This window comes from Mustela nivalis (assembly GCF_964662115.1).
Source record: "Mustela nivalis genome assembly, chromosome: 2".
In the NCBI taxonomy this organism is placed as follows: domain Eukaryota; kingdom Metazoa; phylum Chordata; class Mammalia; order Carnivora; family Mustelidae; genus Mustela; species Mustela nivalis.
The window spans coordinates 99,359,192-99,384,685 of record NC_139021.1 but is presented as its reverse complement, the minus strand read 5'-3'; the positions used below and the strand labels follow the sequence as shown (position 1 = coordinate 99,384,685).

At 44.3% G+C, this 25,494-nt stretch overlaps 2 protein-coding genes across 2 annotated transcripts in view; one reads left to right on the top strand and one right to left on the bottom strand.

The window, feature by feature from the left end:
* Positions 1-23,241, bottom strand: part of LOC309859315 (uncharacterized protein) — a gene marked incomplete at its 5' end in the record, with an annotated part of 35,697 nt that extends 12,456 nt beyond the window's left edge. The window contains 3 exons of the mRNA XM_082719973.1: positions 18,393-18,546; positions 19,813-23,101; positions 23,157-23,241. Coding sequence (XP_082576099.1) covers positions 22,419-23,101; positions 23,157-23,241 — 768 coding nt within the window. The 3' untranslated portion in view covers positions 18,393-18,546; positions 19,813-22,418. The remainder of the gene's footprint in view (positions 1-18,392; positions 18,547-19,812; positions 23,102-23,156) is intronic.
* A 236-nt stretch (positions 23,242-23,477) lies between these two features.
* B3GALNT2 (beta-1,3-N-acetylgalactosaminyltransferase 2) overlaps positions 23,478-25,494 on the top strand; it is a 59,756-nt gene continuing 57,739 nt past the window's right edge. The window contains exon 1 of the mRNA XM_082720741.1: positions 23,478-23,830. Coding sequence (XP_082576867.1) covers positions 23,719-23,830 — 112 coding nt within the window. The 5' untranslated portion in view covers positions 23,478-23,718. The remainder of the gene's footprint in view (positions 23,831-25,494) is intronic.

The window sequence follows — 25,494 nt, the reverse complement described above, 5'->3', positions numbered from 1 at the left end:
TTGTGCTTCTATCCCTTTCCATGTGTCACTAACCCTCTCCTCTGCTCCGGGCTTTTTGTCTGTGTCTGGCACACCCGGCTTCACTCTTCCTATTCAGCATGGCTCATGGGTTATGTCCTTGCGACATCTTATGAGAGCCGGCTCTGCCCATCTGGGTGGATGTTCTACCCCTGCTGCCTCCGGCCAGTGCCTGCTTCCTCCACCAGTCTTGCCTCGTGCTCTAGCCAGGCTTGCAGCCCCTTGCCAGAGGCTCGCAAACACCTGTCCTTCTTCCGTGGTAGCACATCCTTCCTGGTGATGACGGAGCTCCGCGCTGGAGCCACATCTGACTACCGCAGGGCTGGATCCAGGCACGAGAAGTGAGTAAAAGGAGCCACATCTATGAGAAGCAGTCAGGAAACAGTCCCTTGCCCGTCCTCAACCACTGCTGAGCTGCCTTCCTGAGAAGCATGTAAACGGGCAGTACTAGGAGCGAGTCCCTCTCCTTTCTGCCCGTCACAGCTTCTGTCCGTGTCCCTTCCGTGCTCCCTGCGTGCCTGAGTGATGCTGAGACCACTGCAAAGCCTTTCACCTGTTCTCCCCCCACCTAGGACTTTACTGAGCTCTCGTACCTACCTTGGGGGTCGCACCCCCCTTCGAAGCCTTCCCTCCCCTTCCCAGGGCTGCGGTAGGAGCCGCTCCTGGGTGCTCCCGCCACACCTGGCACGCGTTCCCCGCAGTGCAGATCGATCGCCTGTTCCGTAACGGCTCCTGGGCCCGTCTCCGTGGCCTTCGCTTCGCTCGTTTTCCCGCACGGTGCCCGCCTCTTCGAGCAGGGCTTCTGGCCACCACTCGCGGATGACGGACGAGCAGAGGCAGAATCTGTGTGTGTCTGTTACCTTGGAACTCACGGGAAATACATATTCACCGCTAGTCTCTGTCAATTTTATTTGTAAGTGACAGCAGAGACAATACTTTCATCATCCTCAAATTCATCACTTGTGCGTGTGTGTTTTAGACCCAGGAGCCCATCAGGCGTTGCAGGGTACCCTGTCAGCCTCACTGCCCCAATGCACTCCGTTCTTGATTCTGCGAAGGTGAAGGGGCTAATGTTTTAACGCCGCCCTGTCCCTTTGGGCCCCAGAAGCCTCCCTCCAGCCTCCTCCGCTCATAGGCTGCAGGACATTTTGTCTGCCCGACTTTGACGGTCCAGTCTGCATATCATGACATCCTGGAGCTCCTTGCTCCCCGCAGACGCAGCAGCATGTTTTTCCTGATTCTTTTTTTTTTTTTTTTTTTTTTTTTTTTTTTTTTTGAAAATTTTTTTTTTAATTAATTTATTTTTTATTTTCAGCATAACAGTATTCATTATTTTTCACCACACACAGTGCTCCATGCAATTCGTGCCCTTTATAATACCCACCACCTAGTACCCCAACCTCCCACCCCCCACCCCTTCAAAACCCTCAGATTGTTTTTCAGAGTCCATAGTCTCTCATGGTTCACCTCCCCTTCCAATTTCCCCCAACTCCCTTCTCCTCTCTAACTCCCCATGTCCTCCATGCTATTTGTTATGCTCCACAAATAAGTGAAACCATATGATAATTGACTCTCTCTGCTTGACTTATTTCACTCAGCATAATAATCTCTTCCAGTCCCGTCCATGTTGCTACAAAAGTTGGGTATTGGTCCTTTCTTTTTTTTTTTTTTTTTTTATAAACATATATTTTTATCCCCAGGGGTACAGGTCTGTGAATCACCAGGTTTACACACTTCACAGCACTCACCAAAGCACATACCCTCCCCAATGTCCATAATCCCACCCCCTTCTTTCAAACCCCCTCCCCCCAGCAACCCTCAGTTTGTTTTGTGAGATTAAGAGTCACTTATGGTTTGTCTCCCTCCAAATCCCATCTTGTTTCATTTATTCTTCTCCTACCCACTTAAGCCTCCATGTTGCATCACCACTTCCTCATATCAGGGAGATCATATGATAGTTGTCTTTCTCTGCTTGACTTATTTCGCTAAGCATGATACGCTCTAGTTCCATCCATGTTGTTGCAAATGGCAAGATTTCATTTCTTTTGATGGCTGCATAGTATTCCATTGTGTATATATACCACATCTTCTTGATCCATTCATCTGTGGATGGACATCTAGGTTCTTTCCATAGTTTGGCTATTGTGGACATTGCTGCTATAAACATTCGGGTGCATGTGCCCCTTTGGATCACTACATTTGTATCTTTAGGGTAAATACCCAATAGTGCAATTGCTGGGTCATAGGGCAGTTCTATTTTCAACATTCTGAGGAACCTCCATGCTGTTTTCCAGAGTGGCTGCACCAGCTTGCATTCCCACCAACAGTGTAGGAGGGTTCCCCTTTCTCCACATCCTCGCCAGCATCTGTCATTTCCTGACTTGTTGATTTTAGCCATTCTGACTGGTGTGAGGTGATATCTCATTGTGGTTTTGATTTGTATTTCCCTGATGCCGAGTGATATGGAGCACTTTTTCATGTGTCTGTTGGCCATCTGGATGTCTTCTTTGCAGAAATGTCTGCTCATGTCCTCTGCCCATTTCTTGATTGGATTATTTGTTCTTTGGGTGTTGAGTTTGCTAAGTTCTTTATAGATTCTGGACACTAGTCCTTTATCTGATATGTCGTTTGCAAATATCTTCTCCCATTCTGTCAGTTGTCTTTTGATTTTGTTAACTGTTTCCTTTGCTGTGCAAAAGCTTTTGATCTTGGTGAAATCCCAATAGTTCATTTTTGCCCTTGCTTCCCTTGCCTTTTGCGTTGTTCCTAGGAAGATGTTGCTGCGGCAGAGGTCGAAGAGGTTGCTGCCTGTGTTCTCCTCAAGGATTTTGATGGATTCCTTTCGCACATTGAGGTCCTTCATCCATTTTGAGTCTATTTTTGTGTGTGGTTTTTCCTGATTCTTACCCGGCCGCGTCCACACCCTCTGCACGTGGTTTTGCAGTTCCTTTCCACGGACGTGTGCATGTTTCACCGCACCACGGACACCCGGCTCAGCCCTCACGTGCTTCTGGTCAGCCCTCCTAGACTTCTGCCTGGCCTGATGGGAACAGGTGGTGACTGTCCCATCCTCATGGGCCCCAGAACAAGACCTCCGAGGTAGAGCTGCCCTGGCAACTGCAGCAGTGCCCTGGCCATCTTGCAGACGCTTGAGCCAGAACAAACCCTGTTTCAGTGTGGTTTATTATGCAGCAGCAGCTGACTGATACAGCTCCTACCTCTTTGTCCCTTGAGCTTGCGGAAGAAAGGAAACTAACATTCTCTGAGCACCAGCTAATGACAAGTACTTTCATCTGCAGTATTATATTCAATGAGGCGCTCATTTTTTTTCACACTCTATAAGACAGGGAAACTGAGGCCCAGAGAAATTAAGTAGCTTACCCAAAGTTATAATTTTAGTAAGTAAAGAGTTAGGATTCCAAACCCAGTCCTCTGACTTTATGAGGAGCATGACTTCTACTGCCGCATACTTTATAGAGATCAGATGAGGTTGCTGGGGTATCTGACTGCTGTCTCCATGGAAGGTAATTATAGGTTTTGTACCCCAACACTGGTTCAGCAGGGGAAAGAGATAGTCACCTCGTGTGTATAAACGAGAAGGAAAAACTCTTTAATAGTGTGTAAGAGTGGGATGAGATCTGGCACTGATCTCATGGAGGAAACTCACCCTAATTCTTCTACCACTATGGATAATGAACCCTGTGCATAATTAGCTATTTGGAATTACCATCTTATCTTTTAAAACAAAATACCATCCTGTCCTCTGACTCAGAACAGCTCTAAGATATTCTTGTTGCATTAGTGTAACGTCACTTTGGAAACCTATTGCTACAGTCTCTGCTAACATTTCAAATTAATTCCCTATAAAATAGTTCTGCCATTAGCCACAAGGCTTCTCTGTACACATCCTGGCTAAAGGGTTTTGAAGTAACTTGAATAGTGTATCTTGGGCAAATGTAAAAACAGTGTTGATTTTTAACCTAAACAAAAGACAAAAATATAGGGGAAACTTTTTTTTTCTCTTTCTTTGATCTCCAAAAAGCAAAATTCCTTACAGAATGAACAAGGAGAAACAAGTTGAAAAAATCAGTGGAGACAAGGGTACAAACGAATCCTCCCCTATGTGCATAAACCCAGATCACCCAAAGAGTATTAATTTATGGAATTTTGCAACCTGGGAAATATGTAGTTGTGAGCAGTGATTAAGAGAAATTCATCATATTTTATATTAAAATATAGATAAAGGGATATATATATATATATATATATATATATATTTAAAAGAGTATTAAGAATAGGCCTTAATATAAGCTTTCAGATCAGCAAATGTGGAAAGGCCTGGAAATTTTTGTTAAGAGAGATTTACTATGTATTTAAAGTTGGATTGTGTGGGTTGAAGAAAATTGAGCACTAATGAGAAAGAGAACAAATTTTACTTAGGTTTTTTTTAACTTGCTCATTATGACAATCTATTTCATTTTTTAAAATATTGTTGTTGTTGTTGTCATTAATTTGCTTTATGGAAGGGGTGTCTGGGTGGCTCAGCCGGTTAAGCCTATGCCTTCGGCTCAGGTCATGATCTCAGGGTCCTGGGATCGAGCCCTGAGTCGGACTTCCTGCTTATAGGAGAGTCTGCTTCTCCCTCTGCTGCCGACCCACTCATGCTCGCTTTCTCTCATTCTCTCTCTCAAATGAGTAAATAAACTTTTTTAAAAAAATAAAAAATATATCATAGGCAGGAGAAGTCAATGATAAAGAATGATAGCAGTCATTGCTTTAGCAGCAGGTATGAGGTCACCTGAGCAGCAGTGGGAAGCTAGCTCATTATTAATATTGTGTTTGCGACGATTAGAAAGGTTTATTTTTAAGAAGGCATGAGGTGGCAGTATTGCTGGTTATTCATTTCCTTGGGAAGCCTGGTCAGGAGGACCCCCAAAAAAGCCAGGAAGCCATGAGAGGGAAACTGTCCGCACAGCAGCAACAGTGTGTGCTGAGTTTGATCAAGTCTAGAGAAAATTCACAGCCTTCGTCTGTGTGGGTTGTGTTCGCTTGTTCTTTGCATGTCTCCCTCACTAGAGTGGAAGGTCTGTGAAGACAAAAACCAGTTTGTCGTGTTCTCATTTGTAACTTTAGCAGTGCTAGGATACATAAACACATAATAAATACTTGTAGAAGCAGAGAAATAGAGGAAGAGGGGAGAGAGGGATGCCGGGAGGGAGGGAGGAAGGGAGGAAGAAAGGCAGATGTTTCTGACGGGTGAGCTCTGCAACCATGGTGTGGCCCGTAGCCCATGGTTTTTACATGTCCAGTGGTCTTGGTCATTGCCAGCACCCACCTCCCACCAGCCTTCCTCCCCATACTCCTCTCTTGACCATATTCCTCACTCAGTACAGACTCTAACCATTGAACATGCAAGGACAGAAGAGTCCACCCCAGCTGGTCAACAGGTTAGTCTATGATGTTCCACGCTCACTGATTGGAGGAAGAAATATTGTTAAAATGTCCGTACTACCCAAAGTGATCTCCACATTGAATACACTCCCCATCAAAATGCCAGTAACATTTTTCACAGAACTAGAAAAAACAATTCTAAAATGGGTGTGGAACCACAAAAGACCCTGAATAGACAGAACAATCCTGAGAGAGAAAAAGCCATCTAGAAAAACTAGAGGCATCACAATTCCAGGCTTTGAGTTGTATCACGAAGCTGTAGTGATCAGAACAGTATGGTACTGGCACAAAAACAGACACATAGATTGATGGAACAGAATAGAAAACCCAAAAATAAACTCATAATTATATAGTCAATTAATCTTTGACAAAGCAGAAAAGAATATCCAAAAGGAAATTCAGTCTCTTCCACAAATGTTGTTGGGAAAAGTGGACAGCAACATGGAAAAGAATGAAACTGGACCATTTTCCTAATACCATACACAAAAATAACCTCAAAATGGACTAAAGACCTGAATGTGAGACAGGAAACCATCAAAATTCTAGAGGAGAACACAGGCAGCAACCTCTTCGGCACTGGCCATAGTAACTTCTTACTAGATGTGTCTCCAGAGGCAAGGGAAACAAAAGCAGAAATAAACTATTGGGACTACAAAAAGGCTTCTGCACAGTGAAGGAAACAACAGAATGAAAAGGCAGCCTATGGAATGGGAGAAGATATCTGCAAGTGACATATCTGATAAAGGGTTAGTATCAAACTACATAAAGACCTTATCAAACCCAACACCCCAAAACCAAATAATCCAATTTAAAAATGGACAGAAGCTATAAACAGACATTTAAAGAAGACATACAGATGGCCAAGAGACACATGAAAAGATGTTCATTATCACTTATCATCAGGGGAACACAAATCAACACTACAATGAGAGAACATTCTCAGAGGTGATCTATCAGAATAGCTAAAATCACACCCATGAGAATGGTGATAATCAATCACACAAGACACAACAGGTGTTGGTGAGGAGGCTGAGACAAAACACTCGTGCACTGTTGGTAGGAATGCAAACTGAGGCAGCCACTGTGGAAAACAGTATGGAAGATCCCTTAAAAAGTTAAAAATAGAACTACTCTATAATCAATCACTCTATGGTTACTCTATAATCAATCACACAATACAAAAACACTGATTTGAAGGGATACATGCTCCCCTGCTGATAGCGGCATTCTTTACAATAGCCACGATACGGAAGCAACCCAAGTGTCCATCAAGTGATGAATGGATAAGGAAGATGTGGTCTCTATACACACTGAAATATTATTCAGCCACAAAAAAAGAATGAAATCTTGCTATTTGCAAAAACATGGATGGAACTAGAGGGGATTATGCTAAGCAAAATAAGTCAGTCAAAAAAAAGACAGGTCCCATATGATTTCAGTCATGGAATTTAAGAGAACAATAGGGGGAATAAAAGAAAGAGACAAATCAAGAAACAGACTTTTTTTTTTTTAAGATTATTTATTTATTTATTTGACAGACAGAGATCACAAGTAGGCAGAGAGGCAGGCAGAGAGAGAGAGAGAGAGAGAGAGAGAGGGAAGCAGGCTCCTTGTGGACCAGAGAGCCCGATTCGGGGCTTGATCCCAGGACCCTGAGATCATGACCTGAGCCAAAGGCAGCGGCTTAACCCACTGAGCCACCCAGGTGCCCCAAGAAACAGACTTTTAATTATAGAGAACAAACATATGGTTACTGGAGGGGCGGTGGGTGGGAGGATGGGTGATGTAGGTGATGAGGACTAAGGAGTGCACCTGTTGTGATGAGCACTGGGTGTTCTAGGGACGTGTTAAGTCACTATCTTGTATACCTGAAACTAACGTTACAATGTATGTTATCTCGCTGCAATTAAAATAAAAACTTAAAAAGCCAAAACACACACACACACACAAAAACTCACAATTTAGTCTTTGATATCAGCAGAAGGCCACAGCTTCCTAGTGTTACTGGCATTTTTAGGGAGTCGAACAGAGGCAGTGGACACTGCTTGTTTGCTGTCAAAGCCATTAGTGACTCTAGCTCTGCAAATTCCAGACTGGCCAAAGGGTGTGTCTCAGCAAGCATGAGCTCTGTAATGTGGCGGGGCACCCGTATGGGGTGGGGTAGAGTCGTCCAGGACTGAGACGATGATTCATGATATTTGATATGGTTGATACTGTGGATTGCTTTCAGCATTTCCATTAAGCTAAGAGGGAATGGACGAAGTAACACAGTAATAGAGTTCATTAAATGAGAAAAGGCAGATGACTTAGCAGAAGGAGTTTGAATTCTGGCCCTATCCAAACAGTGCAAACTTTCGTCCCCAAATTCCCTTGCAGTGAAACTTCTCCACGCATCAAGATATACTTGGACGTTTGGAATCTGAGATGTAAAGTTGAAAACTACCAAACCAAGGTACGTCCAAGAAAGCCTTTTCAGCATCTGTTTGAAAGCTGTTGGTGGAATTAATTCCATTTTTTTAATCTTTGTGATGTATTAAGGGTTAAATTAGCACATGGCTAATTTTAGTTTAAACACCTTCATATTCATGTTTAGAGGAGAACAGGAAATGAACATGTATAGACTTTGCCCATTTGTTTTCTCATTTAATATGCAAAACGACTCACTGAAGTATGCATACCCTGGGAGTCTCATTTCATAGATTAGGAATCGGAGATCTAAAAATGTTAAGTACTTTCCTTGCTCAAGATCGTATAACTCATCAAGGCAAATCTGGGTTTTGAATTCACATTTATCTGATGGACCTGGGGAGAACATTCTAACTCTGCTTTTTCTCTTTCTGAATTTTAAATTTTATGACATTAGATTCCACCAAGATTGTCTGGATGATGTGTGCACTTTCACTTTACCATTCTAAACTTCTAAAAATTGATTTAAGATTTATTTATTTGAGAGAGAGAGAGAGCACGCGCACACAAGGGGCAGGGGCAGAGGGAGAAACAGATGCCCTGCTGAGCAGAGAGCCTCATTCAGGGCTCCATCCCAGGACCCTGAGATCATGACCTGAGCTGAAGGCAGACGCTTAATCGACTAAGCCACCTAGGCACAAGTGAACTTCTAAAAAAAATTTTTTTTTAAGATTTTTTAAATTTATTTGACAGACAGAGATCACAAGTAGGCAGAGAGGCAGGCAGAGAGAGAGGAGGAAGCAGACTCCCCACTGAGCAGAGAGCCCGATGTGGGACTTGATCCCAGGACACTGGGATCATGACCTGAGCCGAAGTCAGAGACTTTAACCCACTGAGCCACCCAGGTGCCCCTCAAGTTTTTTTTTAATCTTTGGATTTCTCTGGGCTTATCTTTGAAAACAAGAAATTTGGCATCAGTTGTAATAGTTTTTAAATACTTATAATGTTCAATAGCAAGGTTCCCTAAGATCTATCAAAATTGGACTTGACTAAAAAATTTTATATACAAATAAGATGTGTGCATATGGCATGTGCTGATACTGAAGTGGTAAAATTAACAGAAATTATTCTGTATTAGGAGAAAGAGTTTCATCTTTTTTTTTTTTTTCAAGTAACCTCCTCCATGCCCAGTGTGGAGCCCAGCACAAGGCTTGAACTCACAACACTGAGATTAAGACCTGAGCTGAGATTAAGAGACAGACACTTATTGACTGAGCCACCCAGATATCCCCAGAATTTCATCTTTTAATGACAAAATGAAAGATGATGTCACCAAGATGGTGACACCGGCTGTTCTTGACTTGGTTCCCCCTCCTAAGAACAACCAATAACTGTTCAAGAACAAGACACCGCAGAGAATCCTAGAACACAGAGGTGAGGCCAAAGCACTCCCCTGCACTCTTTCAGAGACAAAGAAGGACTGCATTATAAGGTTAAAGCAGGGGCTACACTTTGACCACATTGCCCCTCCCCCAGGCCAGCACAGCACCACACCTGTTATTAGTTATGTGAGTAAAAAATGTGTAAACTTTAACAGCAATAACCTAAAATGTGAGGGGGAGGAGAAGTACAAGTATAAAGCTTAGGACTTCTACAGAAGTTAAGTTGTTGTCTGCTTAAACTATGGGGTTATAGTTTTATAGTTTTAAGGTATTTTTAGGTGAGCCTGTGGTAACCACAAGGGGAAAACCCGTAGCAATTATACAAAAAACATGATGCCAAGTCAAAGCATGCTGACACCAAAAAACATCAAAACACACATAAAACGATAGCAGGTTAAGAAACAGGAACAGTGGATCTACAAAACAACCAGAAAATGATTAACAAAATGGAAAAAATAAACCCTTACCTACTGGTAGTGACTTTAAACATACAATGATCAAATTCTTTGACCAAAAGACCTAGAATGGCTGAATAGATTAAAAAGACAAGATCTAATGATGTGCTCCCCAGGAGAGACTCACTTTAGCCTGAAAGACACACATAGACTGAGAGTAAAGAGATGTAAAAAGTCATTTCAAGGAAATATACAACAACAACAAAAAAGCAGGGGTAACTATACTTATATCAGACAAAACAGACTTTAAACTAAAATTGGTCAAAGGAGACAAGGTCAGGGTGCTTGGGTGGCTCAGCGGGTTAAGCTTCTGTCTTCACAGACCTTCCACTCTAGTGAGGGAGACACGCAAAGAACAAGCGAACACAACCCACACAGACGAAGGCTGTGAATTTTCTCTAGACTTGATCAAACTCAGCACACACTGTTGCTGCTGTGCGGACAGTTTCCCTCTCATGGCTTCCTGGCTTTTTTTGGGGTCCTCCTGACCAGGCTTCCCAAGGAAATGAATAACCAGCAATACTGCCACCTCATGCCTTCTTAAAAATAAACCTTTCTAATCGTAGCAAACACAATATTAATAATGAGCTAGCTTCCCACTGCTGCTCAGGTGACCTCATACCTGCTGCTAAAGCAATGACTGCTATCATTCTTTATCATTGACTTCTCCTGCCTATGATATATTTTTTATTTTTTAAAAAAAGTTTATTTACTCATTTGAGAGAGAGAATGAGAGAAAGCGAGCATGAGTGGGTCGGCGGCAGAGGGAGAAGCAGACTCTCCTATAAGCAGGAAGTCCGACTCAGGGCTCGATCCCAGGACCCTGAGATCATGACCTGAGCCGAAGGCATAGGCTTAACCGGCTGAGCCACCCAGACACCCCTTCCATAAAGCAAATTAATGACAACAACAACAACAATATTTTAAAAAATGAAATAGATTGTCATAATGAGCAAATTAAAAAAAACCTAAGTAAAATTTGTTCTCTTTCTCATTAGTGCTCAGCCGGTTAAGCCTATGCCTTCGGCTCAGGTCTTAATCTTAAAGGATTATTTATCATGATCAAGTGGGATTTATCCCTGGGATGCAAGAATGGCTTAACATATGCAAATAGATCAATGTGCTATACCACATTAATGGAATGAAAGAAAAGAATCACATGATCATCTCAAGAGAGCGGAAGAAGCATTTGAAAAAGTTCACCCGTAGATTTAATGCAATCCTATGAAGATCACAGGGGTATTTTTGCAGGATCAGAAATAAATAATCCTAGAATTTATATGGAATTGAGGAAGACCTTAAATTGCCAAGGAAATCCTGAGAAAGAACAAAGCAGGAGGCAGCACACTCCCGGATTTGAAGTTATCCTACAAAGCTCTAGTAATCAAAACAGCATAATACTGGCATAAAAACAAACAAATAGACCAGTGGAACAGAATCAAAAGCCCAGGGAAAGCAACAACAAGAAGAAAAGCATATATGGTCCACTAGTACTGGACAAGGGAGCGGGGAGTGCTCAGTGGAGAAAGGATGATCTTCAGCACACAAAGCTGAGATGACTGGGTCTTCACAAGTAAAGCAATGAAGCTGAACCTCAGCTCATACCACTCACAAAAATTATCTCAAAGTGGATTAAAGACTTAAATGTAAAGCTTGAAACTGCGAAACCCCTAGAAGAAAACACAGGAATACTGCTCCTTCACGTGGGTCTCAGTAATGACTTTTTGGATATGAACCTAAAATGAGCAATAAAATAAAAATAAGTGGGACCATCCCAACGAGACACAAAATAAAGCAATGCGCTTAACTTTTCAAAGGACTTCCCTCAACAAGATACACCCGACCGAGGCTTCCCATAAATTAGAATTGGTACTCATAATTTTTTCTAATTTTATGCACGGTTGATTCGAAATTCTATTTTTTAGCTTCCTTCAAAGTTTATAATGTTGCTTCCATCATTTGATAACACTCAGAGAATGGAACTTTTACATTAAAATATATATACTATTTAAAAAAATAAGTGGGACCGCATCAAACTGAAAAGCTTCCATCAACAAAGTGAAAAGACAACCTATAAGATAGGAAAAAATATACTTGCAAAGCATATATATGATAAGGGGTTAATACCCAAAATGTATAAAGAACTCATACAACTCAATAAGAAATAATTATAACTAGTAATAATAACCCAATTTTTTAAATGGGCAAAGGACCTGATTAGACATTTTCCAAAGACATATGAAAGGCCAACGGGCACATGAAAAGGGGTTCAACATCATTCATCATCAGCGAAATGCAAGTCCAAACCACTCTGAGGTATCACCTCACAACAGTTAGAATGGCTGTCATCAAAAAGACAGGAGGTAGGGGCACCTGAGTGGCTCAGTCAGTTAAGCCTCCAACTCTTGATTTCAGCTCAGGTCATGATCTCAAGGTTGTGAGATGAAGCCCCATGTGCGGCTCTGTGCTCAGCAGAGAGTCTGCTTAAGATTCTCTCTCTCTGGGGCGCCTGGGTGGCTCAGTGGGTTAAGCTGCTGCCTTCGGCTCAGGTCATGATCTCAGGGTCCTGGGATCGAGTCCCGCATCGGGCTTTCTGCTCAGCAGGGAGCCTGCGTCCCTCTCTCTCTCTGCCTGCCTCTCTGTCTACTGTGATCTCTGTCTGTCAAATAAACAAAATCTTTAAAAAAAAAAAAAAAGATTCTCTCTCTCCCTCTCACTCTATACCCTGCCTCTGCTCTCATGCAAACACTCTCAAAAAGAAGAAGAAGAAGGAGAAGAAGTAGTAGTAGAAGTAGAAGAAGGAGGAGGAGGAGAAGAAGAAGAAAAGGAAAAGAGGTAACACATTCTGGTAAGAATGGAGAGAAAAGGGAACCCTTGTACACTGTTTGGTGGAATTTTGAACTGCTACCGCAGCTACGGAAAAGAGTGGAGGATCCTCAAGGAATTCAAAATAGAACTATCATGAGCTATTATGACCCAATAATTGCACTTCCATGATCATATTCAAAGGAACCAAAAAACTAAGTCAAAAACATATCTACGCCCCCATATTCACAGCAGTATTATTTATAATAGCCAAGACATGGAAACAACCCAAGTGTCCATCAGTGGATGAATGGATAAAGAAGTATATATATACACACATACAATGTGTGTACATATATATACACACAATATATACAATGTTTTGTATACATATTACATATGTATATACATATATACCATCGTATATAAATACACAGACAACGGAATATTACTCGGCCATAAAAAATGAGGAAATCTGTTTGCAACGACATAGATGGACTTTGACGACATTATGCCAAGCAAAGTAAGTCAGACATAGAAAAACAAATTATCTCACTTATCTGTGGGATCTAAAAGAAACCAAACAAACTCATAGAAAAAGAGATCAGACATGTGGTTATCAGAACAGAGGGTGGGACCACAGGAATTGGATATAGGTAGCCAAAAAGGAGAAATTTCTAGTTATTAGGTAAATACTACGGATGTATGTACTCTACAATATGGTGATTATAGCTAACACTGCTGTATGATATATAGGAAAGTTTTTAAGAGAGTAGATTTTAAGCATTCTCATCATAATGAGAAAATTTTTTTCCCTTTTTTCTTTTCCTTTTCTCGTATCTGTATAAGATGATGGAGGTTAACTTATTGCAATAATCATTTTACAATATATGTAAACAAGTCATCATGCTGTATGCCTTAAACTTATACAGTGATATATTTCTGTTACTTCCCAGTAAGACTGGAAAAAAAGAGACAATGGTCAAAAAAGAAAAGATAAAATGACTCCATGATACAACTATTTTATAATGGCTCAAATATTGTTTCCTCTTTGAGATCCAAAAGAGATGCTTCTTTTCCCAAAAAAGTACAAAATGGATTTTCCCGGAATAAAATCTAAACTGAAATCTGCTATCTTGAACCTACACTACAGCCAGTGGCTAACTTTTACCCACATTTAGTTGCCATCCCCACCATGCCTCCAAAAAAAAAAAAAAAAGAAAGAAAGAAAGAAAGGGTCATAAAGAGCCAAGCTTTTTGCTGCCACCTACAGTTAGAAAATGTAATAGCTTGCTAAGCTCACAGAGGAATGACTTGCATAGAGAACCAGAGCTTTGGATAGGTTGACCATATGCCCTGGTTTATGGAAAGTCCCTGTTGTCTTGGCATCATCTGTCCATTGTAGCATTTGTCCTATCCCCTTTTTCTCTCAAAACTCGGATTTGGTTGATTTATTATGCGGTTACTACTGGTTCTTTCTATGCATCCTTTTACGAAACCTGGGTTGTTCCTATCTCTCCCACCTGAATGCAACACACTCACTTCTTCAGTCTCTCCTCCCAGCTCCAGTCTTTCTCTTTCCGATCTTCGCACCCAACCTTCTTGAAAAAGTGATCCATACGTCATTTCCACTTCATTGGGCATTAGACAGCCAGCTTCTTGGTGCAGTAGTCAGTCAAAGAATAATCTAGCTCTCTGGCTTCTTCTTATGAGGACACTCATCCTACCATGAGGGTTCCACTCTCGGAACCCCCCCCCCCATTGCCCCACCTGCACATCCATCCCATGTGGGATTAGATGGATCTAGGGGAAGACATTCACGCTGTAAGTCCTTATGTGGCTTCATAGTTTGAAAACCGTGGGCACAGTTCCTTGTTCTTCCTCCCCATCTCACCTCTTGTCTTCTGTGACACAATCTCCTCTTTTTCTCCTGTGTTCTGGCTTCCTCTCAGTGTCCTTTGTAATTTCCTCTTCCTCACTTGCACCTAAAGGCTCATGTCTTTGTCTTCGCTCTGCACACTCTCCCTGGTTGTAATGACACCCCATGAATTCTACTACAAACACCTTGAAAAAGTTTCCCAAACTCATTCACTCACTCATTCATTCATTCATTCAAAAAATGTATGGATCATGGGACATCTGGGTGGCTCAGTTGGTAAGCGTCAGACTCTTAATTTTGGCTCAGGTCATGATCCCAGGGTCCTGAGATCAAGCCCCGTCAGCCTCCCAACTCAGCCGGGAATCTGGTTGAGATTCTCTCTCTCCTTATTCCTCTGCCCCTCCCCTCTGTGCTAAATAAATTAAAAAAAAAAAAATACATGGATCACCCACAGAGTACCAGTCACTGCTTCAGGTTTTGGGATATATTACTGAACAAAATGGGGGGGGGGTCTCTGCTCTACATGGACAGTAAGACGATAAACCATAGACAAAGCAAATAAGTAAAGTGGACAGTACGCTAGAGTGGAGAAGTGTTATAGAACAGAGTAATGGAAATTGGGCGTGGTGGGAGAAAGGTTGAATTTTCAGTGGAATGGACAGGGAAGGCTTCCTGGAGAAGTTAACGTTTTAGCTGACTTGAAGGACAAGGAGCAAGTCATGAAGCTATCCAGAGGAAGAGCAGAAGGACTGAGCAGTGCAAAGATCCTGGAACAAGAATGTGCCTGTCATATTCGAGGGGTGGTAAAGAGGCCAGTACAGCTCTGGAACAAAGCGAATGAGAGGCAGGGTACTAGGGGCTGAGGTGAGAGGTGTACAAGGTTCCAGATCACATGGGACCTGTAGGCCAAGGACTTTGGTTTCCCTGTAAGGGAACCAATGAGCCATCCCAGGGTTTGGGGTTGAGAAACAGCCCCGTCTTATTTACATCTTAACAGAATCACTGTCTCAGGTCAGGTTTCTGGGGAAACAGACCCTTGAGCTCACATTATGTGCAGGACGTTTACTGAGGACAGACAGCTACAGGGGAGCCAGGGAAGCAGAATCGGGCAGAAGCTGAACTATGACACAGCTACAACAGAAGTCATGGGATGGCTCCTCAGAGTTAACCCAAATATTTTTACCCCAACTTAACTAGTCATTGGATGCAGGGGAGGGGGCTGTACCCTTGGGCAAGGCAATACCCTTGTGCTAAGACCAATTCCCAGAAAGCAATGCAACCGGCCATCAGCGGTCAACACTCCACCCTGAAGACAGGGCACCATGGCATCTCCTCCCGTCACCCAAGCACCTTGCCCCCAGCATCTGGAAACACTCCTCCACCTTCTGGTGGCCCTGGAGAATTCCTAAACAAGTGAGATAACCGAAATACAAGAGTCGAGAGGCTTCAGACTGAGATGTTAAGCGTTCTATCTGCAGGTGTGAAGGTTGTTTTCTGCAAAAATTATCTGACAGTCGCTTCATAGGCTCCTAAAAGAATTCAAGTATTGACTAAGGAAAGAAAGAAAAGTACTCATTTATTTTCTTTATTTGAGTGTAGTTGATACACAGTGTTACATTGGTTTTAAGTGTGATGCGACAACATAGCGATTCGAAAAGTCTATACTTTATGCTCATTACAAGTGTAGCTATTAAGTTAAGTAGTGCACATTACTTGGACAGTGGATGTCCAAGGCAAAGAATGCCAGTCGTTCTGAAGCTCTCGAAAAGAAGGTCTGCATAGTTTCACAGGTTTCCCAACTATTAACCAAAAAAAGTGAACCTTATTGTTTAAGGAAAGATGGTTTCCTTGAGGGAAAAAAAATGATCAAGAGCTGCAGAGACACATTAATGGTAAAGAATTAGAAGAATAAAAAATAATCTTTCTATAGAACTGCATACACAGAACCATGCATATTATACATTTTAGGTGACTTTAAGAGAAACTTAAGGGCAATTTTGACTTCATTGGTTGGCAATAAAAATTGGAACCTGTACTGAAAGAGAGAACCAGTGAGAAGTGACCTTGACTTGGAGATGAGCAAACCCTTGGAAGTGACCAGTGCAGGGGGAGGGGCACATAAGCCAAGAGACAGCCTGATGGGAAACTCTATTTGTAGACCTTAAAAACAATTTCATCTCACCTCTAGTTTAAAATTTTCCTTTCTGTATTGCATTTTCTTAGTCTAAATTCTTAGTGAAGTGTATTAAGCATGAGAGCCATGCCGCAGCTGTGATTTGGAGGAAAAAGGGAGGTATCACGTCCATGGTTGGGGAGGAAGCAGAGGAACTGGTGTTGTGGTTTACAGAAGTCACTATGGGCTGAGGCGATTGTTGGAGAAAATTAGAGCAGCAATCTGGAGTAAAAGGTGGTCAGTGACAGTAATAATGAACTTGGGCAGAAGCAAACCCTCCTGGGCCACACTTAGATATTTCAGAAGGAAACTAGAATTTCTGGAGTTACATGGAGTAAGGGCACAGATTTCATTCTCAGGGATTAAAATGAAAGGTGTTCCTCCCTTTCTATACCAAAAATTAGGGGATTTGGGAAAATTCCAGATATATATACAAGCAGAAATATCCAGGCTAAAGTGGTTAAATCTGAACAGGATGATTGGGTGGGCCAAAGGAAGGTTCTAGCATTTGTTCGTGTTGACACTTGCATTACTGGCATTTACTATAATAAGCATACATTAGTTTTGTAACTAAACATAATGCTCAGGGAGCAAGGTAATGACTATGAAAGATGATTATAAATTTCATCAGAAATAATATATTTGTGAGAAGTAAGAGTATGGGGGGAGAATTGCCCTCTGGATTATAAGATATCATAAAACTACAATCATTAAAATATTATGGTGCTGATATAAAGACAGATCAATGCAAAAATGTGGCTCAAAAACAAATACTATTATATGTAAAAATTTTAATAATTAACATACATCATAAAGTAACAGGGAAATAATGTTCAGGGACAATAGATAGCTGTGGGATAAAATATTTATTTAGAAGATCCTCAATCATATCACATTTCAGAATAAATTCTAGGGAAAGGTTAAATCAAATAAGAATATTGATCAGATCTCAGGGTGCCTGGGTGGCTCAGTGGGTTAAAGCCTCTGCCTTTGGCTCAGGTCATGATCCTAGGGTCCTGGGATAGAGCCCCACATCGGGCTTTCTGCTCAGCAGGGAGACTGCTTCCTTCTCTCTCTTCCTACCTCTCTGTCTACTTGTGATCTCTGTCAAATAAATAAATAAAATATTTAAAAAAGAGAGAATATTGATCAGATCCCATCATCAGAAGTGTTTTAAAATGTGAAGAAAGGGGTGCCTGGGTGGCTCAGTGGGTTAAGCCGCTGCCTTCGGCTCAGGTCATGATCTCAGGGTCCTGGGATCGAATCCCACATCGGGCTCTCCGCTCAGCAGGGAGCCTGCTTCCTCCTCTCTCTCTCTGCCTGCCTCTCTGCCTACTTGTAATCTCTCTGTCAAATAAATAAATAAAATCTTTTAAAAAAAAAAGTGAAGAAAATATTGATGATTTGAATTCATAAAAATGCAAAATGTTTTTGTGTCCAAAAAGTCATAAAATTAAAACGCAAGAAAACAGGGGAAAGTAATTTCAACATATAAATGTAAAGGATAAATATCCTTAATATATAAGAGTTTGTTCAAATGGATAAAAGGCAAAATAGATAATTTACAGAAAAGATAAAAACAGGTAATAAATATAAAATATTCAATTTCTTTAATGAAAAAACATTTTGCCATTGAATTAGGAAAGACATTTTTAAAAATGTTAGGTGGGATGGAAACTTACTTGTTAAAGGCAAACTAGACACATTGGTACAATACCAGTATGAACAAAGAGCCTTAAAATAATACTTAAAAAGGAAGTTACCTTGGGGCACCTGAGTGGCTTAAAGCCTCTGCCTTTGGCTCAGGTCATGATTCCAGGGTCCTGGGATCGAGCCCCACATCCGGCTCTCTGCTCAGCAGGGAGCCTGCTTCCTCCTCTCTCTCTGCCTGCCCCTCTGCCTACTTGTGATCTCTATCTGTCAAATAAATAAATAAAATCTTTAAAATTTTTTTAAAAAAAGGAAGTTACCTGAAATATGGGTAACATTTTATGCACAGAAGTGCTAATGTGTCTAGTAATAGGGGGCCAGATAAGAAATTATAATGTGGGGACGCCTAGGTGGCTTGGTTGTTAAGCATCTGTCTTTGGCTCAGGTCACGATCCCGGAGTCCTGGGATTGAGTCCCGAATCGGGCTCCCTACTCAGGGAGCCTGCTTTTCCCCTTGTGTTCTGGGTCTCACGGTATCTCTGTCAAATAAATGAAATCTTTAAAAAAATTATAATGTGTACTTCAGAGGGAGAGAGACAGTCCCAAGCAGACTCTCCTCTAAGTGTGGAGCTCAAGGAGGGGCCCAATCTCAGGACCCTGAGATCACGACCTGATCCAAAACCAAGAATCAGTCACTCAACTGACTGCTCCACCCAAGCACCCCTGGGGGTTATTAATTTTTATTATTTATTTATAATAAATTTTTATTATTTATTTTTAATATTTATTTTTTGCCTAACGTGCTCTCTCTTCTTTCTTTCTCTTTCTTTCTTTCTTACTTACTTAGGCTCTACACACAGCAGCCCAACATGGGGCCCTAACTCACAATCCCAAAATGAAATCTCACATGCTCTCCTGACTGAGCCAGCCAGGTGTCCACCTAAGGTGTCCTAAATGCCTTTACTTCCCACTGGCCTTCTTAACTGGACTCTTTGATTTTAAGTGCCCCCCCCCCGCCCTGTGTTTTCAAGGGATAACCTCTTCTGGGACGCTTGGTGTTGGCCAGATACCTCTTGCTTTGTGTGGCCCCAATATGTGTCTCCTTTCTCTTATTACAACTGATTTGCAGCCAGGGTGACTAACCATCTCAGTTTGCCTTTCCCTAATCCTAATTCTCTGTTAACTTGTTCACACCTTAGGGGAGCCTGGGTGGCTCAATGGGTTAAGCCTCTGCCTTTGGCTCAGGTTATGGTCTCAGGGTCCTGGGATGGAGCCCCGCATTGGGCTCTCTGCTCAGCGGGGAGCCTGCTTCCCGCCCCCCCACCTCTTCCTGCCGCTCTAATTGTGATCTCTCCCTCTCTGTCAAATAAATAAGTAAAATCTCAAAAAAAAAAAAAAAAAAAAAAAAAAAACCTCGTTCATATCTTAAACTATGAGTACCTTGACTACATAGGCTGTTTACATCATCCCTAGGGTTTTTAAAATTTTGTTCTTTCCTTTTTACACATTGTCTCTCTTATGATCTTTACCCACCTTAGTCCTGAGTTTATTAGACGAAAGTACACAACAAGTAAGTGGAAGGTCCTGCCTCTCTCAACAGGTGATAGAGTAGCTCCCACTGTGGTGAGATCCACAGATGCTGTAAAGTTACTCGAAGCTCTGTTACAGGCATGTCAGAACACCAGCGAAGTTCCTGCCGTAGGTTAAGGCATTTTGGTAACGGGAAGGAAGAACATCTTAATTAGTTAATGCCATAGGTTAGGCTGGTTTTATTTATTCCTCCCTTTAGAGCTCATTGTAACTTTGAACAGTTGTTTAAATACTATTTGATACTGTAATTGGCCCCATTTCAGTCCTGCATTCCCAACTCTCCTACCCCGCTCTACTTTCATATTTTCTCTAACACTTACCATCATCTATGTGCTGCTATTTCTTTATCATTATAGTCTCCAGTCTGTCCCCTCCCCCACCACTGCAGGCCAGGGATCTCTGTTTTGTTCATCGATCTATCCCAAGTACCTACTACCGAAGTGCCTGGCATATAATTAAGGATTTGTTGAATAAATAGATCTGCCTAAATGAGAGATTATTTCTCCTCTGAGGTTAACTCATTATAATTCATTAACCACAAAATGGATATTTTAGGACATCAACAGAAGCCTTTTACTACCTTTCTTTTTTGTCTTAATTTTTATAAATTTGCTGCCAAGGGGCCCTGTACAGCTACAGGTGCACAACAGGTGCCCAGAGGCAGAGCACCTTCTGGCCAGGCACAAGAGGGCATAACGTTGGGCCAGGCCCAGCACTGGAATGGCCTCGCCCAGGTGCTCCACACCCGGCCCGGCTACTTGCCACCCCAGAAGTTGGGGATCCCTTTGGCAGCACAGTATTTTATGTGACTGAGTGTGCCCCTTTTACTGTCCTTCTTCAAGATGAAAAACAGGACACCCTTAGTAACACCTGATTATTACTTTTACAATTTCTTTCACTGAAATGTAGAGAGCTGATCAGTGTAGTTTCTAAACAAATGATTTCAAACAAGAAATTCATACACATTACACATCCTCCTTCCTTACTGCTATATGGAAACAAACATTCTGGGGAAGGGACAGATTTTGGTGACATTTGCCCAAGAACCGCAGTGATCACAGCCTGCTAGTTCTGTTTCCCACGAGAAAATACTGTTCTTTCTTGGCTTGGGGGTATTCGAGGGCCATAATGAGTACATAGAGGCCTCTACTGATTCCCCGAACTGTTTAGAAACCATTTGCATAAGGTACTGTAGTAACCAGCCTCCAACATGAGCCACAGTGAGCCCTGCTCCGTGGTATACACCCCCTTCTGTGGTCCCTCATTCCCATGGTGAATCAGGCCAGTCTGTGTAACCAACAGAACCCTGCAGGAGTGCCATGTGTGTCTTGCAAAGATTCATCATAAAAGGCATCACAGCAATCTGCGCTGGTTTCTTGGATCTCCAGTTCTTGGGGAAGAAAGCCACTATGGCATGGGAACATTAAACCACAAGGTGCTTTAATGTCCCCATGCCACAGAAGCCCACTTAGAGAAGAACATCAGCCAAAAGGCAGAACCGACTTGCCAGCCACAGACGTGAGCCACCTAGGAAGCCAGTTCTCCAGCACCAGTCAAGCCTTCAGATGACCACAGCCCCAGCAGACATCTGCCTGCAATTTTAAGGGAGAACCCTGAACCAGAACTTAGCTCTCAAATTCCTGACCCACAGAAATTGTGAGAGATAATAAATACTGTTGTTTTAGAAGTTTCTGGAGTGGGGCGCTTGGGTGGCTCAGTGGGTTAAAGCCTCTGCCTTCAGCTCAAGTAATATCCCAGGGTCCTGGGATCAATCTTGCTCTCTGCTTAGCAGGGAGCCTGCTCCCCGCCCTCTGCCTGCCTCTCTGCCTGCTTATGATCTCTGTCTCTGTCAAATAAATAAATAAATACAATCTTTAAAAAATAATAAGTTTTTGGAGTAAGAGACACGTGGGTGGCTCAGCCAGTTAAGCAACTGCCTTTGGCTTAGGTCATGATCTCAGGATGCTGGGATGGAGCATCTCCTCCAGCTTCCTGGTCAGCTGGAAGTGTGCTTCTCTCTCACACTCTCTGAAATAAATAAAATCTCAAAAAAAATTTTTTTTGGAGTAATTTGTTAGCTAGCAATCGATAACTAATATACAAATCCTTATAAAGGGAAAAAAAATCACTTCTGACCCCACATTGGTGTTTTTTTTTTTTTAAAGTACAAACATATAGTATGAACCCCTTAGGCTTACAGCTTTAATACAACTATTAAACTATACAACTATTGAAATTAAATGGAGTACAGACATTACAAAACATTCAAATAAGTCATTTTAGGGGTGCCTCACTGGCTGTCCCTAGAGCATGTAGCCCTTAATCTGAGTCATGACTTCAAGCCCCAAGAGGGGCGTAGAGTCTACTTAAAAAATAATAATTTTATTTTTGTACTATACAGTGGCTAACTGAATGTACTAAAAAATAAAATGAAGTTGGAAGTTCTTGATTTAAAGAGAAGGAATACTAATAGACGGTTGTTTTGCTGAGATTAAATTGCCATAGTGAGACTATGGTATTGACAGCGCCTGAGACCGCTCCTCCTTCAGTTACTTGAATATTTCGCTTTTTTCCCTTAAGTTTGTTTGAAATGGATTTTCTGCGGGTTTCAACCAAGACTCTACTACACGATATAGCTCCTTCTGTTGCCACCACTCGCGGAAACCTGAAACAAACCAACCACGACCAGCACCGGACGCCGGGCGCTCTTCACCCGTCCCTCCGTCTTCTTGGCACCGGCCGCGATGGCCCGGCGCCTTCAGCCACTGCCCCCACCCGCACCCTCGAGCGTCCGGCCGGGCCGGCCAGGGGTTCGTGTCCCGGGGCCGCGCCGCACGCCGCGGGACAGGGCCTGGGCTCCGAGCTCTTCCCGCCCGGCGCGCGCACCCCGCGTCGGCGTAGTCACGGCTCCGTCCCGCAGGAGGTGTCCCCGCGCTCGTCTCCCCGGTCTGAGTCGGGGACGCGCGGAACCGTGGACAGTCGCCGGGACGATCGCGGCCGCCCCCGCCGCTCGGCCCCTGGTGTGGTCTCATCCTGGGCACCCAGAGGACGGAGCCGGGCAGGGAGCGGGTCCGGGGTCCCAGCACCAGTGACTTGAGGGACGATTCGCCGCGGAAGACGCGCTCCGCCAGCTCTCCGGACCAAGGAGGCTGCGGCAGGATCCCGCCTCCACAGGAGCCAGGATCTGAAAACCGAGCTCTGCGTGGCTTAAAACAAGCATCACGCGATCCCTCTTAAATCAGAGGCGACCGGCGACCCTTCGCCCCAGCTGTACTTCCCTCCCGGGCCTGCGCCTGGCCCCGAACACCGGCTGCCCCGCACCGCCTCCCTCTGGCCATCCGGGGTTAGTAGGCGTCGAGAACAGACGCGCATGCTCCAAGTGTGCCCTCGTGCTTCGCCTCCGCGATCGCCGAGTGACGCGAGCAAGAGCTTGGGATTATGGGAAGTGTGGTTTCCGAGCCTCGGGACCCCTGGGGTGTGTCCCCTGCCTAGGCCCAGAACAGGACTTCAGCTCCCGGCTGGCCTGCGGGCGCGGGAGGGGACGCGAGGGAAGGGGGCGGGGCGAGTGGGGGAGGTGGGCGGGGCTGAGGGGGAAGGCCGAGCGGGGGGGCGGGGCCTGGCCGGCTGAGGCACCGCCGCCGGGGGTTGGAGGAACCTGAGGCGCGGGGCACGGGACCGCGAGGAGTCCGGACGGCGGCGGGCGCGAGGGCAGGCGTAGCCGGAGTGGTCGCGCCTGCGTCGACCGCCGCCCCGCGGCCTTCGTCTCCGCACGTCCCCTCCCTCTCCGCCGGGACGCGGGAGAGCCCGGCGCGCGACGGGGGCGCGAGGCGGAGCGGGCGGGGGCGGCCAATGCGAAACTGGCTGGTGCTGCTGTGCCCGTGTGTGCTCGGGGCCGCGCTGCACCTCTGGCTGCGGCTGCGCTCCCCGCCGCCCGCCCGCGCCTCCGGGGCCGGCCCGGCAGGTGAGGTCCGGGGGCCGGGCGGAGCGGGAGGCCGACTGCGAGCCCCCGGGCGGCTTCCTCCGCGGAGTCCCGCAGCGGGGAGCGGGCCGAGCGCGACCGTCCCCTGAGGAGACAAACGGCCCTTTTCATCCTCGGGGCGTTCCATCGGGCGAACTCCGGGGGCTTCTCCCCGTCCGAGTCCCGCCGCCTCTCCCCTCCCGCCTTCTACGGGCCGGAGAGCGGTGCCGGCCGCCGCGAGTCCTGCGTCTGCCCGCCAGGCCTGGTCCGAGCTGTGGGCGCCGGCCCGCCCGCCCCGCGAGCCAAACCTTGTGTCCTTCAGCCGCGGGCGGCTGCTGCGTGCGCCGGGCTCCGGCTGCCGGGCCTGCCCTCTCCCCGCTGCGGGTCCGCTCGGTCGGGACGTGCGGGTCTCTGCCGCGGGCGGCGCCAGTGGCGCCGGGAAGCCTGGGTCTCGCCTGTAAGCGTAACTTTGCCGTAAGAACACACCGATTTTGTTTTCTTTGGAAACTGCGGGGTCGGTCGGTGGACACGGCCGGACGTGAAATGGGGCTGCGAGCGAGCTGTCCCTGTGAGGCTGGCCGGGCGCCGGCTAGCGAGGCGCCCGCGAAACCGTCGTTGGCCGACGATCTGTGCGCTCGTTCCGGAGCTTTCTCTCCGGGGCTGAGAGCTCGGTTCCTGCGCCTCTCACCGCTTCACGGGATGCTTTGTCCGCGGAAGGTGCCAGCGGATTTGTTGTTGTTGTTCATGGTTTTCCCTTGTTTTCTTGTTTTCTTTTCTAAGAGATTGCCCTAGGACATAAAAAGAAACCTAGAAGGCTGTTTTCAAAATGAGGTAGTAGTTGTGTTCTAACTACTCGGCGAGTTTTTTCCCTACCACTTCTCCCCGAACAGCTGTTTTCTTACCCAAACGTTTTAAAAATCACAGTTGAATATTTGCTATTCTGGGGTGGGTCTGTGCCTTACTTTTTAAGTGGGAGGCATAGAAACTAACTCGGCAATCCGCAAGGCAATCTCATCGTTATTATGGGGGTTCTTTAGACTGGTAACAGTCTCTTAGACTCTTTTTTCCTATTAGACAAACCACAAGCTCTTTGAAAAGGCTATTTGTGTGACCCGAATAAAATTAAAACACGGTTAATTTATTTAATGAAAACACAGTGGTTACAGAGCATTTAACCTATTAACAGGTTAGGATTAGGGGCTTTTTTTTTTTTAAGGTTTTGTTTTTTAGGTTTTTGTAAACTGAGTAGAGGGAAGAGTGCCACAGATCTAAAATGCTTCCTATTATCTGTTAGGTTTTACAGCTTTCTTTTCCTTTCTGTGAGCACTACTAGAATTTACTTGCAGAACATTCTTAGGATATTTATGACCTTAATTTAGTCTTTGGGGGTTCAATAAACAAGAAAAACCTGTTTGTCTTCAAGCTTAAAACTTAGTAGGTGGTCTCTTAGCTTCAGTGAAGTTTTTCTTATCCCCACAGTGTTTGGATGATGCCGCTATCTTGCCTTCAGGACAGCCTGAGGTAGGTTAAAGAGACTAGGAAATGGGCCTTGAGGAGGATCCGGCTATATGTGAAGAAATCAGTACTAGTTAAATAAATTAACTTTGAATTAGGTGGATACCGTGCATCTGGTTAGATGATAAATTAGATATTTCACTCTAAATGAA